At 31.1% G+C, this 19158-nt stretch overlaps 1 protein-coding gene across 2 annotated transcripts; it reads left to right on the top strand.

Moving 5' to 3' along the window:
• Positions 1–1952: 1952 nt before the first annotated feature.
• On the top strand, positions 1953–19150 carry LOC116345102 (ATP-binding cassette sub-family G member 1). 2 transcript variants are annotated; one of them, XM_031774160.1, is made up of 8 exons: positions 1953–1999; positions 14478–14724; positions 15773–15902; positions 16014–16924; positions 17018–17134; positions 17386–17486; positions 17838–17993; positions 18075–19150. In XM_031774160.1, the coding sequence occupies exons 2-8, from the start codon at positions 14655–14657 to the stop codon at positions 18414–18416; spliced, it is 1827 nt and encodes a 608-aa protein (XP_031630020.1). In that variant the 5' UTR covers positions 1953–1999; positions 14478–14654; the 3' UTR covers positions 18417–19150. The 2 variants fall into 2 exon arrangements, with proteins under 2 accessions (XP_031630020.1, XP_031630021.1); XM_031774161.1 differs by lacking the exon at positions 1953–1999 and adding an exon at positions 8447–8753.
• Positions 19151–19158: the final 8 nt, after the last annotated feature.

The following is a 19158-nucleotide window of genomic DNA, read 5'->3' on the forward strand; positions in this document are numbered from 1 at the left end:
ACAAAGACTTACACATTTTACACTTTACGTTCGATACCAGTTCAAAGATACGCTTCATCCAAGAGATTTATGTGTCAACATTTTCGAATAATTCTGGTTAAATTTGAGCAAAATTTAATTATCATCGTGACTAAAGCTAAAAACAATCAGCATATGCACTGAAAAGAAGATCCAATAAATAAGCTATGCGTGCGATATGCTTTTTATGATGTGAGTTTTGTTTTTTTTTTTTCATTGTTGTCTCCAAAATTATGCATAATAAGCACATACATAAAATGAAGTTTTATATTTAGATAAAAAAACGAATAATAAAATTATATGAACAAAAAAATCATTTCTAGGCTTTCGTATCGAACACAAATGAATATGGAAAATAATTATATTATTTCGAATAAAATTCAACTTTCCTATGGCAGCCGACAAAGTGGTATTAAAGAAAGATGTTACCTATGAGTACACCGTTCAGCAAAGAGAACACGAAATCAGTGCGAGAATAATGTGTGACGCAAAATAATTAATTGAAATATCTGATATATGTAACAACTAATCACAAATATACAAATAAAATACCTATAATCCACGAATAAAATTTCCTTTCATTTAAAACAATGTGCACGTGTATGCATATCAATTGCGTTAAATGATCCAGTACGATTACGTCCCCATTAAATCGTTTAAGACACATAGAATACGATTCTTAAAACTGAATCGCAGACACTTTAGCAAGATCAAGAACCATTTTAATTGTCGATCGAGACCTGTCAGCGCAGCATTCTCGATAAATACTAAATTATAGGTAAAGTGTTACACACTGGATAAAAATAAAACTACTTTAAAGTGGACCAAAGACACACCAAGTATAAAAAATCTTGAATTTCCGGATATAATGAAATAGGTTTTTCTCTTGGTAAAAACTTCAATTTATCAGTGAAACTAATGGCATTTTCGATTGATTGTGTTAAGAAAAATCTCAAACATATAATCAGGCCATAAGGTTTACACATAATGTGCAATTTCTATGCAATAAGAAAGTAAACAAAAATGCGTTTATAGACGCGTCAATCGGATGTGCTTTGTATGCAAGCTAAGAGAAAAAAAGAGAGATTGGGTTTATTCCACTGTGTTACATACACAGCTTTTATGTTTTAACATGGTGGTGCTGGTGCTGGTGCTGTAAACAGAAATCGTATGTAATCCGACAACTATTGCAAATGTTTCAAGTAAAATGGCCTATCATAGTTTAAGATTGACAACAATAAAAGCAATTTGATGTGAACAAACGGCAATTACAGACGAGAGAAAAGACGCACCGACAAACATCGGTACAATTATTGCCACAGCACAGTTGAGCGCACAGAAGAAAATTAAAAAGAAAAAACATAACAAAGATCGTGTAGTTGTTGCTTATTTTTTTTATATTAAATAAAAAAAAAAATTGCGTTGAACACAGCATAAAGGCCAGTTTGCTTTCGACTGCTGTGATCAAGATACTATATACTGAGACGCAGTATATGTTAACGTTCATTCGCATACAACACACTGAAGACAGCACACCTCAACTGAAACACCACACTACTGAACATCGATTGACTTTCAATTAAATTCCGTTTTAAACATCTCTGTAACGGACGGATATTTAAGCGCGTTTGTTGTTTTAATTGTTCAAAAATTTACATTTTTTTTTCGTGGCCCGTTTAAATGACATATAAAATCAATTTCATTTAAAATTTGAATCAAAACGATTGGAATCGATTTGGAAAGTATTACAAATTTTCCTGTTTGGATGAGTGTGTTTTATTTCGATCGAAATTCTGCAAATAGGGAAAAAAAAGGAAAAAGACAAAGAGAAATAATTTGTTTGCGTATGAATTTTATTGAAGTGAGCAACGTTAATTAATTTTTATTAAAAAGAAAGTTTAAAGAAAAGTTGTGTGAAAAATCAATTATAATACATTTTATGTGATCAGCAGCAGCATCATTCGAATAAAATTTGAAGAAGGTAAGTGACCCATGGTTCATTGGCTCATCTATAAAAAAAGAACGGTCTTTAAATGACAGTCAATTGAGTGATTTATTTAATCTGAAGTGAAATAGTTGTGGAAGAGAAAAAAAAATTGTTCAGGCGAAGTTCAATTCGATAACAGTGTTTTGAACATCAGCACAATATATAACGCAAATAGTAAATACAAATATCTAATTAGGTTACATAAAAATCTGCGTACCGCGTACAAACACATATCATAATATGTGGTCGTTTACTCAATACCCATTGGGCCGATGTGTGCTCTCTGGTCGTGCAAAGAAATAAATACATCATCGATTGGAATTTCATTAAAAAAAATTGAACCAATCACACTTAATTGATGTCAAAGTCCGTGATAACACCAAAATTAACCGTATCATTTCGTTTATTTTTGCGGAACATATTGTAGTTGTTTGTAGAAAAAAAGCCATTCAATCGAATCGTAATTGTTCAAAAGATCATTTGCAATTGAAATGAGTATTTGTGATTTCAAAAAAATTTCGTTACCATTTTCCAAGTGCTCAACATTGTTTTAAATTCATTTACATACTAAAACTCAATTTAAAACTAATGCTAAAAAATCTATCTTCCCATTCTGTTCGAAAATCAATAAATCGTCGTTTTGGTTTTGCACTTGGTAGACGGTTGACGCCAGCTTTTTTTTTTCAACAAAAATTATGATATTTTACACGTAACATCACTATGAATTTAAATCCTACCTCAACATTGTTTCAATTTCTAAACAAAGCAAATATGGTCTTATTGATTTCGTGCATGTAGAGAAAAAGAAAGTAATTTTTTTTTTTCAAAAGAAAGCGAAGGTGGATCAATATTTTTGCCTAAAAAAAACAAGATTTTCTTGAAGAAAAAAATTAAAGTGAAAGTAAATAGAAAAAAAAAATACTTTAACAATTTGCGTCACACACATCGAATAGAACACAAATATTTTTCTAATGTGTACAACAACAAGAATTTGTTTTGCCATCGGTTCTAATCTCAGCGAACCGGTCGTGTGTCTCACTCTTTGTTGTTCGCGTTTACGAAGTGCGACATTTTCTTGTAAACATAATATGTATTGTCGACAAAATCAGAATGAACGACCAAAAAAAAAACTCGATTTAAACATTCCTGACGAAATGTATGCAAATTGTAAAGATGTGACGTATGTATCATATCGATAAAAATTGATACGAACCATATGATATGCTTTGCACACTATTATTGCTGGGGCTTGCGATTTTTCCTCTCAACTCCTTCCAAATATATACATAAATCGTGATCAATATGATTGCAGTTAGTTTGTTATCGTGTTTTATTCTCTCTCTCTCTCTCTCATACATGATTCTATTTTTTTTTTTGCGATTGATCCCATCGTGAATCATGACTTTTACTATAAAACTCAAGTTTATTGCTTGTCTACTTAGTCTTGGACATCATTAAAAGAGACAACGAAAATAGCATATGGCCAAAGATATATTTTAAACTTTAACAGCTGACACGTTTTTTCTATCTCTGTCGCTAGATGTTGTTTACTGACTTGAATGAATTAATGAATGATAAATAGGTCTGTGTCTGCTAGAAAAAAAAGGGGAATTGACCCGAAATCACACACAATTTGTTTTGTTGTTGCATTTTATAATTATTATTGTTACAAAAATATTTTCGATTTTCATTGTTTTTAATTTGAATATTGCGTGTACGATTTTATTGTCAGACATTGCCGTGGCATGATGTCAATGTGACACTCTTAGATTCTAATTTTAACATTTTAAAAACATTTGATTTGAGTTGAACGTACCGAAACTGAAGTAAAACAAAATACCGTTATACATTATCAGATGAGATGTATGATAATTTTGCCAAATTGTTGATATCCTTCCACATTCACAACTTTGTCCGAAAATCAACAGTCGATGTTTATTGTTCAATTCTTTTTTTAAACATATCTTGATGACCTTTTTAACCATAATTGTTTGGTTTCAACGTTTTGCATGTGATTATTATTATTATTGAGCATTTAATTAAAGAAATTAATGACATTCGGTGTTAAGCATTAATCTATAGATAGCAATATGCCCTTTTGCAGACTTTAATCCCTCTGCACCTTCCGTGTGTATATTGAAATGCATTGAATATTCTTTCATTTCTTAAAATATTCAATAACATACACTTGGTTGTTGTATGTAATTAACTCAATTTGTTTATTAACTCGATAATAATTATGATAACATAAAAAAAATTGAAAAAAAAAAAAACACCGTATCGTCGTGCTGATGATAAATTTACTGAAGAAAAAACATCACCAAGTGTTTGGGTTGTGGTTTTAAAATTGACGGATTACTCGAAGCGGTGCAGTTCAAATTGTATAAATGACAGTATTTTCATTTTTTTTAGTGGGCACTTAATGCCGCTGCACTCAATATTAATCGTCATAAATGAGTGTTGCAACGGTTTTATTCTCGGTCATTCCAAATTGTAATTTGTACACACTGTGTGGTATGAACGACGCACATGTTTAATCGATGATTTCTACCTCGCATCTCATGTCTATTTTTTTTTGTCGTCGAATTTTTAGTTGTTAAATTCTTGTTGGTACCAAGGGGGTATTATTAATAAAACATAGTTTCATAAAGTCGATCTCGCTCTTGCCCACTTAATAAATGTAAATAATTATTACTTCCATGGCATTTACTGTATGAAATCGTTACAAATACATAAGAAAAAAAAAAGAGTTTATGGCTAATAGCTTAAAGTTTACGTGCAAATGCTTCAATCCGACTTGACAGACCGGTAATCAATACATTGAGAACGCACAATTTTACATGCATGCGTTTTTCTCCATTCGTTTCAGTTTCTAAACGGTTTTCTATTTTGGGTTTATAACAAATTTTGTAATTGTATTTCTCGATCAATCTTCTTGTGCCATTGCTATTTTTTGCTACGACAACCAAGAAAAAAACCAGAAATTAACCATGTTTCTCTCTCCTTCCACCCGTGGAAACGTCTAGAAAATATGTTTTCAATATACATTGCCATTAATCGAGTTTTGGACTAAGCGAATCAACAAACTTCAGTAGAAATCAAGGTTCTATGAACATCTAGAAAAAGCCCCACTTCCACAAGACACTTATATTGTCAATCCAACTGCAATTATTTTTGCAATTCCACACCATGGAACAATGTTTAAAAATTGGAATTTGTATTATTATACTGCCAATGATTATATAGAAAATTATAATGATGATAAAAAAAATGCAGTTGTATCCGTTGCGTCAAGATTTACGATAATGAATTATTTACCATTGAGAGAGAATGAAAGAAAGAAAAAAGTCTATCTACGTACATAATAATTCATTTGCGCTTCTCTTCATTAACTAAATAAACTATACAAACCGATTAGTCGCTAAAGTGTGAATGGGTTGCAACTATTCATTACTAAAGTCGTCTAATCACTAACTGATTAAGCAATACAACGTACTAACATGGACCATATTGTTTCCTGGAATTCTAATGATTGATGATCAACATTATCACATCTAATAAAATATATATTATGTGTATTGCGTATTTGCATTGACAATGACATAGGAACTGTTGGTATCGACAAGGGAAAGTTTGTTATTTGGAAATTGTAAATAGCATCAGCTGTAAACTGATCTCAAATCTCGCCACAGTAATAATTGTAATCTACTTTCAACGCCAAACAATCGTAATAAAAAAATGAAACAAAATTGTAATAATTGTGATTCACAATTGATATTATTATTATTATTATTTCATGCAAACAATATATTTATAATAGTAATTTTTCATAAAATCACAGAAATCATGAATTTATAACGATATAAATTAAATTGTATACACTGTGTACTGTTGTTGATTGCTTTATACAATGCACTTGCGCATGGTAAACTCGTATTTACTCGTATTTACGTCTTGTGCACACACACACACCGGCATTTTTGAAATAGTTTACTCAAGACACACTTCAACTTCGAAACGTCTAGAATATCTATCGATGGTTTAAAACGAAGCGGTTGCGAATAACATCTAGCTTATATATGTTGATCGCGCACATTGTTCACTTATCTACTTGAAGTTTGGGTCGGTTAATTTAGCGCAACATTTCTTGTATATTTTGTGTGGCATACATTGATTCGGCTTTGAAGGCCGCAAAAAGAAAAAAAAATGTATTTGATTTCATTATGATAAATTGCGTTCATTGGTTTATATTTCATTTGGTTATTATTGTTTGTTTTTGGCCAGTTTTTTTTTTTAAATTTAGTGTGAAACGAATGGTCAATATGGCACAAGTAAGCCGAATAGTTAAACGTTCATTGTAATTTTTTTCATCACTTTTATTTGATTCTCGATTTTATTTGGCCCCGAAGGCCATTTAGTTTTCTTTACAAAATCAATCGAATAAAAAAGTGAACATTATTTATTGACATAATACCAAAAAATACTCTTTGGTTCTGAATCATACACAGTCTTTAAATGCACTTACTTGAACTTAACTGCACTGCACATGAATAACAAAAAAAAAACTGGAAGTAGCGCTGTTGCTATTGATCAAAATGTATTCTATACTCATTTATGTACAAATTTATAATATGTTGACCAGATTTCATCGCCATCGATCTATTCGCATACAACACCACTTAAATGCAATTTGATCGCAAATTCAATTTACCATATATGGCCGTGGTTTTTAAACGGTTTTAGTGTGCATGGAATATTCTTTTTTTTTTGTCTTCAATGCACAATTCTTAGCCCGATTCGTAGCATATGTTTTTTTCTATACACATGTAACGTTGTCTCACGAACGTTTGCACATATTTTTTTTTTTGTCTTAATAACAGCGCTGAGACCGTTTCGTGTGTTTGTATTTATTTTTTTAATTTGAAATTTTTTCCATTCAATTCAACATTAGGATTCTAGAATCTTCTGCTGACCATCACATTATTTGAATAAGTAATTTGACCTAAACTCATCGTATTGAAACATTTGACTCGCAAAAAATTGATGCCACAAATTAAATTACCTACTGGCTCGTTCTCATGAATTCAATTTGCATGAGAAAAAATAGCTTTAAATAAAATAAAAAAATAGTGAATATATCTAATAACATTTTGCATTTTGAATGGAACTGTAAATGTAATTAATTAATAACGGAGTCAATTAAATACACGAATAACTGAGAAGAAGACATGAGCCCATGGCAATATATTTATTTTCTTTTTTTATGGAAAACATAAAGAATAATTAAAAATTCTCGGAACAATAAAAATAATTCAGAAGAAAATATTTATCAATAATGATGAAAAAATAACTAGAACGATTATGTTGAAAACGGAACACCTGAACCTACAACAATCGCTCAATCTAAGCGTCTGTTTGATGATATCAAAATAAATGTTTAAATAAATATTAATTAAATAGTGTCACAACTCATTTTCACATTCATTATATTCCATGTATGATTGTAGCACATTCACATCACTGACATTACCTGATCGATAGAAACAAACGAGACGATAGTGATATCACATATCATGACATTAAGTCCAAATACAGCGATTTAATTAAGTGTGCTAACACGTCAATTTTAATCATCGCAATATTTATTATGTCATCAATGCAAAAATGATTGCGTCAAAATAATAATTCTTCCCGATTCGTAATTTGTATATGTGTGTGTGTGTGTGTGGATGTACAATAAAATATGATTGCAGCTATTTCTGGAATTAATTGCATTGCGGTGTTTTAGTTACGATATAATCACATTTCGCTCACGAGATATGCAAAAAGAACTCGATTTAGATATAAATATATAATTTATTAAGTGCTTTTGTATGAGAAACTTTCCTGTTATTTTCAGACCGAAATAAAAGTCTAAATACTGTACTGTCAGTATTGAATTTTTCGCTTTCATCATCATCGATATCGTCAATATGCACACAATAGATATGAAATCCGATGGACTTCTTTACGCAATAAATTAATAGATGATTTTCAACATAATACATTTCAAATCGTCACATTTAACTAGCTTATAAGAAATTGTTTTGATTGATGATCTCAAGTGATACAGGTGTGTACACACACACACATCACACATGATCGAACCGGAAATGATTCATTCAGTGTAAAAACATCAATAAATTTATTATATTCAACACGATAAAACGGCGATAAATTTAAAGTCAGCAGGTTTTTGTAGAAGGTCGATCCACTGGTATCGATGCCATCGACATCTAAATATGACACTATTATCATAATTTGCTGCTATCAATCTACCGGTGCACACCTGCTATCTAAGTTTATTGGCTCGAAATATGTTAAAGAAACAAAAAATCGGGCAGCCACCTTAAAAGCTTGTCCATTCTCAAGTTTCATCTTTTTTTTTTGACTTCGGTGAGGAAATGCCACACCAATGAAATTCCTGAAAGTCATTCATTAAATGAAAACAACAAGAACGTCATTCATTTTTGATGCGAAATAAATTCATTGTCACAAATGCTTTGTTAACAATTGTCAATCAAATGCAACATTTGTACAGATTGATTCCCTACGCCATACAATTTACATATCATTTTATCGATTCGAAAAAGCGTACAATGCATGACGGAAAACGTCTCATTTGACTTGTCTGGATAACAGTGCATTTTATATATAGCTCATGCAAAGTGCTGACCACGATACTTTCTTTGATCGATATATACAAATCGTAAGTAGTAATAATAATGTAACATTAGAACATTAGTTGAATACAATTGAAATTGAAAAAAAAATTGAAATTTTAAATTCATTCATGCTGCGAAGACTACGAGAAAATGCAAAACAAAATTAACTGTTGCAACAAATGATATTACAAAATACTGAATATGAGTGTGCATCAATCAAAAAATGAGAAAAATATATATAAAAAAAAAACGAAAGCGAAAGTTGAAAAGAGAATAGAAAATGCGCTGCAATTTCAAGGGGCTTTTGAAATCGACTATGTGAAAAGAGATACAACTACAGATCTGATTAACAATATTGTATGTGGAATGCGAATTAATGCAGACGACTCAATGACATTACGAATTTACGATGTTGTGGTTCTTTTATAGTCTCTCCAAAAAAACAACAACAACAACAAAGATCTTACATAATTTTTTTTTGTGTAACTCGTGAATCGCGAAAAAATGCGTTTATGTAGAGAAATAAAGGGAAAAAAACGTACATTACTTTTGAATTTACCGATAGATTTATCATTTACAAAACGATCGTACATTATTAATGTTTGTGTTTTTTTTTTCACATTCGCTGTAATTTCGGTGCGATATTTTACGTAACATGTATGTATTTTTTCTCGGTTTAATAATAGATCAATTAAGGGAGAATTTATGGAAAAATGTGCAATTTCGCAAAATTTCAAAACCATGAAAGTATAGTTTTGATTCGATATCGAATGTTTCGATGCGATCACCATTACAAACATTTAATTATGTTGCCAAATAAAAACCTTCTGCTGTAATGAAGAAAAAAAAATTTCATTGAAATAAAATATTATTACTTTACCGTATTAACCTGCAGTGAATGTTATTAGGCTTTCAAAATGGAATGAAATGAAGAATATACATTTATTTATAAGCCGTTTTCATGCTCAAAAAAACCAAAAAATTCAAATTGAATCGTTAAATGACGCTTATACATTTGTGTGCTATTTACGGAAGATATATCCAACGGAAGGATTAGGTGTCACGATCTTGAAATGTCCCCATGCCTTTGACATTTTCGAGATTTAATGGATAAAGTCAATTACCAATTTTTTTTGTTTTGGATTTTTATGCATCCAATGAGCTCATTAATTTAGATGAACAATTAAATACATAAAATTCTGAAGCGAAATGGCTCTTTTTTATATCTGGTCAACACAAGCCAACCATTAAATTGAAGCAATCTATGTCATTTAGTCATTATATTGTGTTATTAAATCAAAATTTTACGGATGAAATGACAGCAACGTTTCAATAAAAATCCATTTCAAACATTTGCGAATGGAAAATTAAATGCGAATAATTTAGCGTAGATAGCGAAAAATTTGCAAAAGCACAACGTTTACTAACGAGTGTGTTGTTTTCTAGCATAGATGAAAGTGTGAACAAAATAGACTAACAATCACCCGTGTGTGTGAATATATATATGGTCAATGCCCTATTAAAGTTTTCGACTATTCTTCCAAAAAGAACTTTGAACTTTGCGCGCTATTTTTCGTTACTATGAATTGGGTATATTTTTCGGTCGACTGCACACATAAATCGGAACTGAAATTTTTTTGCCAAACTTCTGAATTAGTGGTATTGTTATTGTGCATATTAAAAGTATTGGTTATTTTTATTTTCTCTTTCTGTCTGTGACGTTGGCTCAGTGCCGAACAGGAATTTCGGATGAATTGATGTTTTGCAACAGATAAAATTAAACAGACACACATTTTGTTTGTTTTGAAGTTTTGAAAAAAGTTCATTTATTTTATTTTTCGTGCAACAAAAGTAGCAAAAAAAAAGTGTTCCAGCCAAGCGTGATGATAAATGAAATATTATTCGCTTGTGGTTAGCAATATACACATTCGGCGGAAAATAAAAAAATTTAACAGTGTTTAACCTTGAACTTGAAATAAAGTCATGTAGAATATCCAGTCTTTGGAGAAGGGCATTCAAACTCTCTCTCTTACGACGAAAGAAAACAAAAACAGCCGTAAATGCATTCGATGATGATACATCCCATTGAAGAATACAGTTGAAAAGAGAACCGAATTGAAAATTTATTGCATTTCGAGAAGATTCCAAATCATCTTCACTTTTGTGGCAGAATTTTTACGTAAAATTTGTTTAATAATAATATACCGGAAAAAACCACGTTATAATTTTAGATAAGAATAGAAACACCACAGATAAGAGAAACGCCGAAGTCTAGTAGGAAGTAGTGCAGCTTGCAATTCATTCGATAAAAAAAAACGATATGCAACTTGTATCGATCAACGAACCGAAATGAAAAAGGAAAATCTCGAAAACGTTATAATCATATGATTCATACGGAACGAGACAATTAATCGAAATCATATTGTAAATGATGACAATCGACTATCAATCTATAGCCTTTCTCATTGTAAGATTTCAATCACACGGACATCATGCAAATCACAAACATTTCATTGGAACTATCGATAATAACGAAACAAAAAAAGAGCAATCATTGCTTGGGCTCAATTAAATGTGATTGCTTTTGGGAAAGCACAATACACCAAATTGTTTGCGCATCATTTTCAAACCTTCAATAACAACAAAAACAAATGGGAAAACATCATTTTCAGAGCAATTCAAGTTAAATGGAAACGTAAAACCGCCAAATACGAACTTTTCTTTAGAAACTTTATTTATCATCCTGATTTATAAACAGGATTTGAAATGATTTGGATTGGGTAATACGAATTTGACGATCATGATGAAGCAGTTTTTATTCCAAACGAATCATTGGCCGACTACTCCGATTTAGTAAATTTCAAACATTTACATGTTTTTAACAGACCAAAAAAATCGTCTACCAAAAAAATGAATCGGTGACCAAGTCACATTTGAAATACAGTGACGTACATCGTTCGTTTGCTAATGATTCCATTTGTTGTGGTACGATCAAATTAAGAGCAGAAAAAATACAATAGTCCGAAAGAATTTCTTGCACGTGTACGCACTTGAATGTGATGATTTTCAGTACACTCACAAAAGCACGTCTTTAATAATTCAAGTAGATAGTATTCATTGTTCAACAGAAATAATCAAAGAAGCTGTTGGGTGTTTTTTTTAATCAAAAATTTGGAACAATTCTTTTCCAAGAGAAAATTATTTTTTTAAATAGTTTTTGAATCTTTTTTAAAGACCATTTTACACCAATATTGTTTCGGTATTTTTTGTACCGGGAAAAGTTAAACATTCGTTTTCGTTCAATGTTAAAAACATATTTTTTTTACATAATGCACTATTTATAGAAATTAAAACTGTGTGTTTTAAATAGGAAAATAAGGCTTAAATCTTATTCAATACGAATGACAATGATTACAATTGATGATGTAAAACGAAATTATTATGTGTTAATATTGTGAATTACAAATTAGTTGAAATGTTTTGTCGTGCATTATGCTTTCGTGTCTGATTCGTTAATATGTGATACGACCGACACTTTGAATCAATTATATTTTGATAAATTTCGGCACTTGTTTTGAACTTTTAACCTTCCAAACAATTAATAATGTGATTTTTTTTTGACGTTGAATTGTTAAATTCTGCCGGACGGACAGAATAGTAGCTATGAACATGTGACGTATGATACGTTCGTTATAAAGTCATAGAATACACATTCTTGTTATATATTTTGAAATGATAATGGAACGGATAGGTTGGCCCCAAGAAACAAGATTCGTTTTTTTTTATTCATTATTTGCGGAGTTTCAATAATCGCGCGTGGTTGTAAAATCGAACTCATTAGAAACTGAGAATTTTTGGGTATTTCGTTACGTCAATAGTCTCATAATGATTATTCATGAAACTTATGATCATTTTCTTCCATTCGATAAATTTACGAGAAAAAAATCTATCGCAAAATAGACATGCGGCATTCGATCACGTAGCATATTTTATCCGGTAATTTTATGCTGGCTGGAGAGATTCATGTTTTGGGGCTCTGAACAAATAACGAATCTTTTATATTATCTTAATTAAACGAAATAAAAAAAATGTATGAAAAAGAGATTTTTCAAATAGCAGACACAAAAGATCAATTAATTTTTATTAATGAATTTTTTTGTATATTCAATCATTTGTTCGCAACTTTGTACTCAATAAAGTGTGAAGATTTGCATTGTTTTCGTTGCGTTTTATTAAGTAAATAAGAAAAAAAGAGAGTTAAGAATCGACGAGAGTTGCGTGGTTGAAGATTTGTTTCGTCGGACAACAATAATAAAATGATATTTATTGTCCAAATGTTATGCCCGAAATGGCACAAACACTTGAGTCAGAATCTTAATCCTTATTCATTCCGGTTGTCATTAATTCATCTAATAGTACGTAAAGTCCTTTTCAAAATGTTGCATTCGATTGACCAATAAAAAAAACTGTTATCATTTGAAATTTAAAAAAAATGCAATAAAACCGCAAATATATCACAATCATTTTGCGGTTTCGGACTCGTTTCTATACAAAGATAATTTTTGAATGGACACATTTAATTTTGTTTTGTGTCTGTCATTTATTTTCTAAAAATATATTGAGCAAAATTATCGCAAATCAGTAGCCATTGAAAATGTATGAAATAAACCGACGCACTCTTTCTTTGAATCAATGTATAATATTCATTTGATTGAGACTTGATCATTTTACCGCAGAGTCAAAGTGTCAAAGTGTTTGGTGTGATTTTTTTTATTACACTTATTTGCATAGAAACCATTAATGTTTTTTTTTTTAGCGTAATGATTTAAGAATTGTTTATCATCAATTAAAAATCGGTCTATACTTTATGTGAAACGCTTAATGTACAAAGTGCATGTCAATCTTTTGTGGTTTTATGTGATGAAAAGACTGCGTCATTTAAAGAGACAAAAGACACTTTTGATCGAAAAGTCCAATAAAACTTTTTTTGTGGTTACATTGAGTATGAACTTTTGTTCTAACAATCGATAAATTTTTTGGAAATTTTTCGCTTTATTCTCGTCCGAGACGTTCAATAAGAAACCACAAATCTGATTAAACGAATGACGTGCTTCGAAAATAATCAAAACTGCCACTCATACAGTACATGGACGAAATGGAGTGGTTAACTTACATGAAGCAAATAGTGGTTTATAGGAAATTATTCGGTTTCCTCTGTTCAACCACAGGAACGAAGAAACACACTGAGCAGAGAATGTGTTTATGTTTAACGAAAATCATCGCACATGGAACTGGTTTGGAATTATCAACCCAGTTGAATGCCAGCGTCAAATTTAAACGATTTTCGCACATCAGTTCGTTCATTACTTCATTCGGCCATCGCATATTCATCGCGCAAGACACACACTGTCGGTGTGACAATTATATCGTTTAACCCGCAGAATCGTAAATATTCAATGCTGATATATTGTCAGTTTTAATTGTGTTAACCAAGCTGAAAGTGTTTAGAAAGGAAATATCATACCAATAAAAGTAATTAACGATGATAATCAATTTAATTCAAAGTTGAAAAAGAATACATTGTGATGAAATATTATTCAAAAATAGTTGAATTTTGAATGATCATTAAATGAAACTGTGTAAACAACTAAAAATTTACTAAACATTTCAAATCTAGTTATTTGCATAAAATGTAAAATCTCACGTTTCCACAGCAAATCAAATTTAAATGATTAAATAATGTGTTTTTGTTTTATCTTTGGTTACAGGTTAAATTAAATGAACTACAAATACTTGCACTAATCTGAAAAAGAAGCTGATTTTTTTTACAAAAAAAAAAAAAACAATTAAATTTTGAAGAATCGACAGTAACGATATCCGTGACGTGAATGTAAGCAACGTAACCGTTAAATAAGACTTTCTGATATTAGTGACGATTGAAAACAATGGTGAACATGTCGAAAGACGTTGAATTTCAAGATGTTGTTTACACCGTTAAAGTGAATTCACGTTCAGGTACGTACAAATGTTATATTTTATTACTCATTATTTTACATAAGTTTTCTAGCGATTTTAATTTAGCAGATGAATTTTCTCTTTTTCTTCTTCTTCTTCTTCTTCTTTGCTCTTTCGCCACAACACACAATGATTATTATTTGCCATTGTCATTTTTTTGTAATCTTTTGTTTACATCTGTGTGAACTATATGCATATTCCGTGTTTATTTCCACTCAGGGTGATATAATTATATCGTTTTTTGTCTCCCCTTTTCGGATTAAAAGTGGATTTTTTTTCGGTTTAATTCGCTGAATATTCAAACGTATAACTTAAAAATGAAATACGGTAAAATGAAATGAGAAATCGAGATACGTCATGGAAAGAGGATTTGAGTTGAAAAAACTCAATTCAAAAGCAAAATGTGCTAATAATTTAAAGAATTTACGTATAAAAAACGGTTGAGCGTCATTTGATGCACAAAAACTTCCATTTTACGCAACATTGTTCTCCTTTTTTTATTCTTCGTATTACATTTGATGGTGTATTTTTGATCGTTGTTTTCGATGCAGATTCGAAAATAGATCTAAGATGATTTCGTTGTAAACCTGTTATATATATATAAATTACGAGTTCGACCAGAGGCTCTTCATTCTTTGCCTACCACAAACTCGTTTGGAATTATATCACTTGGACTCGAGAATTCAGAGGTGGTCGATTGACAGCTAATTTAATCTCATGTTTTGCATATATTAACGTATATTTGATTTATTATTGATTATATCACTCCTCTCTCTCTCTCTCTCTCTCTCTCTCTCTCTCTCTCCGTGATTGATAGAATATCTTACTTAATATTGTTCTTGATTGTGAGCCAGTGTGGTTTTTGATGATGAGCTTAGCCATCAACCTAATTTCGCCCATTCTCATTATTATTGATTGATTTATGTGAACACCTTGAAATTCAATACATCATTGCAAATGATCATCATTGTGTATTCATATGCGAATAAATGAAATTTAAGCCAGTAGCACGATCACATAAAAATAAAATAAAAATGTTTAATTACAGTCACCGATTCGAAAAGAAAGTGTTTACTACAAGGGGTTTCTGGAGTTTTCAAAAATGGACAATTAAGTGCCATTATGGGTCCCTCTGGAGCGGGAAAATCTAGCTTGCTGAACGCAATCTCTGGTTTGAGGTAATATATATTTTTTTATCTATCATTTCAAATGATACGGTCTTGATATTGTCATATGTGAGAGACCTCACTGTTTGTTTTTTCTGTCTACTTCTTCTGGTGCATGTTTAGAACGTCTGGTGTAAGTGGGAATATAATAAGGAATCGAAAGACATCATGTTATTTGACACAGGAAGATTATCACCAGCCATACCTGAGTGTCATTGAACTTATGCAAATGGCATGCAACTTAAAATTAAAGCCAAATACAGATCATGAGCCGGTTATTAATGAAATTTTGAAAAATCTGAACTTAAATCATCGCCGAACCAACTACGCTAATCAATTGAGTGGCGGCGAACGACGTCGTTTATCAATCGCACTTGAATTGGTCGCAAATCCGACGATATTTTTTTTAGATGAACCGACGAGCGGTTTGGACGAAGTAACAGCATCTCAATGCATTCGCTTATTGAAAAATTTAGCCAAACAGAACCGAACGGTTGTGTGCACAATACATCAGCCATCCGCAACCACATTCGCTTTATTCGATCATATATTTGTGTTGGCGCGTGGTCAATGTGTATTCCAAGGTGGACCAACGGTTTTAGTACCATTTCTGAGTAAATTAAATCTTCACTGTCCAACATACTACAATCCATCGGATTATATAATCGAATTATGCGATAGCGATGATGGTACAATTGTAACAGCCTTATCACGCGAAACGAACAATGGAAAATTGATGTGTTCGATTGATAATGTCGAATGCGTTGGCAACCATTTGAGCGATGTTCTTGCTGATGTATCATTAAATATGAAAAATGCTGTGACATCAATGTTTCTGGAGAAACCAAAATCAAAGAGCCGAGCTTTACTCGAAAAAATGAAAGCCTTAACGAAATTCATGCAGAATGATCATGCTGTATCAGGTTTTCGGCAATTTTCCGTTCTCTTCTCAATTATGATGTTGAAAATTTGGCGAAATAAATCGGTTCTTCTCATTCAACTCTTTCATCATGTATTTTGCGGTGTCATTTTTGGTAAGTAAAAAACATAATCCGGTGGCCGTGTATTTTCTGTTTCTTTCAAACTAATAGCTTCTTTCAAACCATTTTAAATTGCATTCTTTACAGGTTTAATATTTTTCAAGGCTGCTAACGATGGCGAAAGAATGTTTGATCATTTAAAATTTTGCATCGGAATTGTATTCTTTTTGGCCTATACACAAATGATAGTTCCTATTTTAGCATGTAAGTATAAGTTGAGATCGTTTTTTTGCAAATATTTTAATTATTTAAAGATGATAAATTCATCAATCGAGCACTCGCCATCGGATGGAGATGTAGTGTTGAAAGTTGATCGTAATTTATTTTAATGTACTTAAGTATAATTACTACTAATTAGTAGAAGGCAACTTATTTTAAACGATGCAACGATCGTAAAAGAATAAAACAAAAAACAAACTCGTATTTGATTAGGCATGTTGTTTTTTACTTTGCAGATCCAAGTGAGGTGAAGCTACTGAAAAAGGAGTGTTTCAATCGTTGGTATGCACTTTTGCCATACTATACCGCATTGACCTTGTCTCGAATTCCATTCCAGGTGAGTAATGTTAACGCGTCCTTTTCTCGTGATCTCGGCTTCGAATTTTATCTTTTCAACAAAATTCTGAAGCAAACGAAATATTTGAACACAATTCCACTTCATATGAAAATATGACATGTATAAACGCACATGTACAAACGCACTCTTTATCGCAGTTTTTCGTTTATTCAAACAATTGTTGGAAACAAAGGTCAACATAGATTATGTTTTTTTTTGTTGTTGTTAAAAGTCTACATTTTAAAATGAGCACATGCTTCGAATCTGTGAGAAATCACGTGCGCGCGTTTTGATATGAAAATACATTTTTTGCCCGTTGTAAAATCTTATTCAATGATTCTCAATTTACAGATATTATTCAACTTAATATTTTTGGGATTGACTTATTCGATGAGTGGTCTACCGGTTGAATATTTCCGTTTTGGTTTATATGCTATTATTGGCCTAATTGTTTCATTTGTAGCTGAAGGTATGGGCCTTGCAATCGGAGCAACATTCAGTATAACGGTAGGTTTAACATCACTATTGTTAAAAAAAAAAATATGATTTGTATTGAACTTGTTTTTTTTTTTAATTTAATCTTTTCAGAATGGTAGTGTTGTTGGACCATTGCTAATTGCGCCGCTTCTTGGTTTGGCGATTTATGGATTTGACTTTGCCGCCGATATTCCAATGGCTATGTATACAATTATGAAAATGTCGTTTGTTCGTGTTGGAGTTGTGTCACTTGTGCTATCTGTTTTCGGATATGATCGAGCTCAATTAGACTGTGGCGATGTCTATTGTCATTTTGACGATCCAAAAGTGTTGCTTCGATTTTTGCGTATTGAAAAAGTTTATCTATGGAATGAAGTGGCATTCTTAGTAATGTACATTGTCATTTTTCGTACAATATTATATTTGTCTTTGAAGCGTCGAATTTTGAGTTAAACGAATATATAAAATCACAAAAATTCATATTCACACGACTTCATTCCATAGGAAAATTCATTCGGAAAATTTTGATTTTCAATTGTTATCATTTTTTTTTTGTTTAAACATTCACAATGACATAAGGATAATGTAATATAACTAAATAGAAATAATCAGAGCAAACAAAGATTCATATTTGAAAAATTCGCCACAGGAAGATTGAACATGGGACAAAATCGGGGCGATAGATTTTTTTCATAATTTTTCGATAGATTCTTACACAAAATCATTAATTTCCATCATAAAAAGATCCTTCTTGTTTTTTCCACCCAATAGTGGGCGATGTTCTACATTAATTAGGAAACATCTATTTATAACCAACCAATAATCATATTATATATAGCAAAATTGCATAAGTCGATAATGAGAATGTGACCAGTCACAGTCATTTATTGTTATTGTTTGCATTCATGCATTCAAAACTATGCCAAATTGTATATGAAGTTTTATTTATTAATGATTGATTCGATTCACCGTCAATTTGCTTGCTTTACTTACACTGTGATAATATTTTCTCATTAAAAAATCATGTAATTTTTATACGCAAATATTTGAGCTGAATTCAAATGACGGCAGGAGTGATCAATAAAGTTTTATTTTAATAGAGTGATATGGTTTAAGCATTTTTAAGGTTATTGTTTTTCATACATTAGCTCTGTTTAAAAGAAATAAAAATAATTCCAGAAAAGAAATCGTTTGA

This window comes from Contarinia nasturtii, unplaced genomic scaffold (assembly GCF_009176525.2).
Source record: "Contarinia nasturtii isolate CC-2019 unplaced genomic scaffold, AAFC_CNas_1.1 Cnas_scaffold_1240, whole genome shotgun sequence".
Classification (NCBI taxonomy): domain Eukaryota; kingdom Metazoa; phylum Arthropoda; class Insecta; order Diptera; family Cecidomyiidae; genus Contarinia; species Contarinia nasturtii.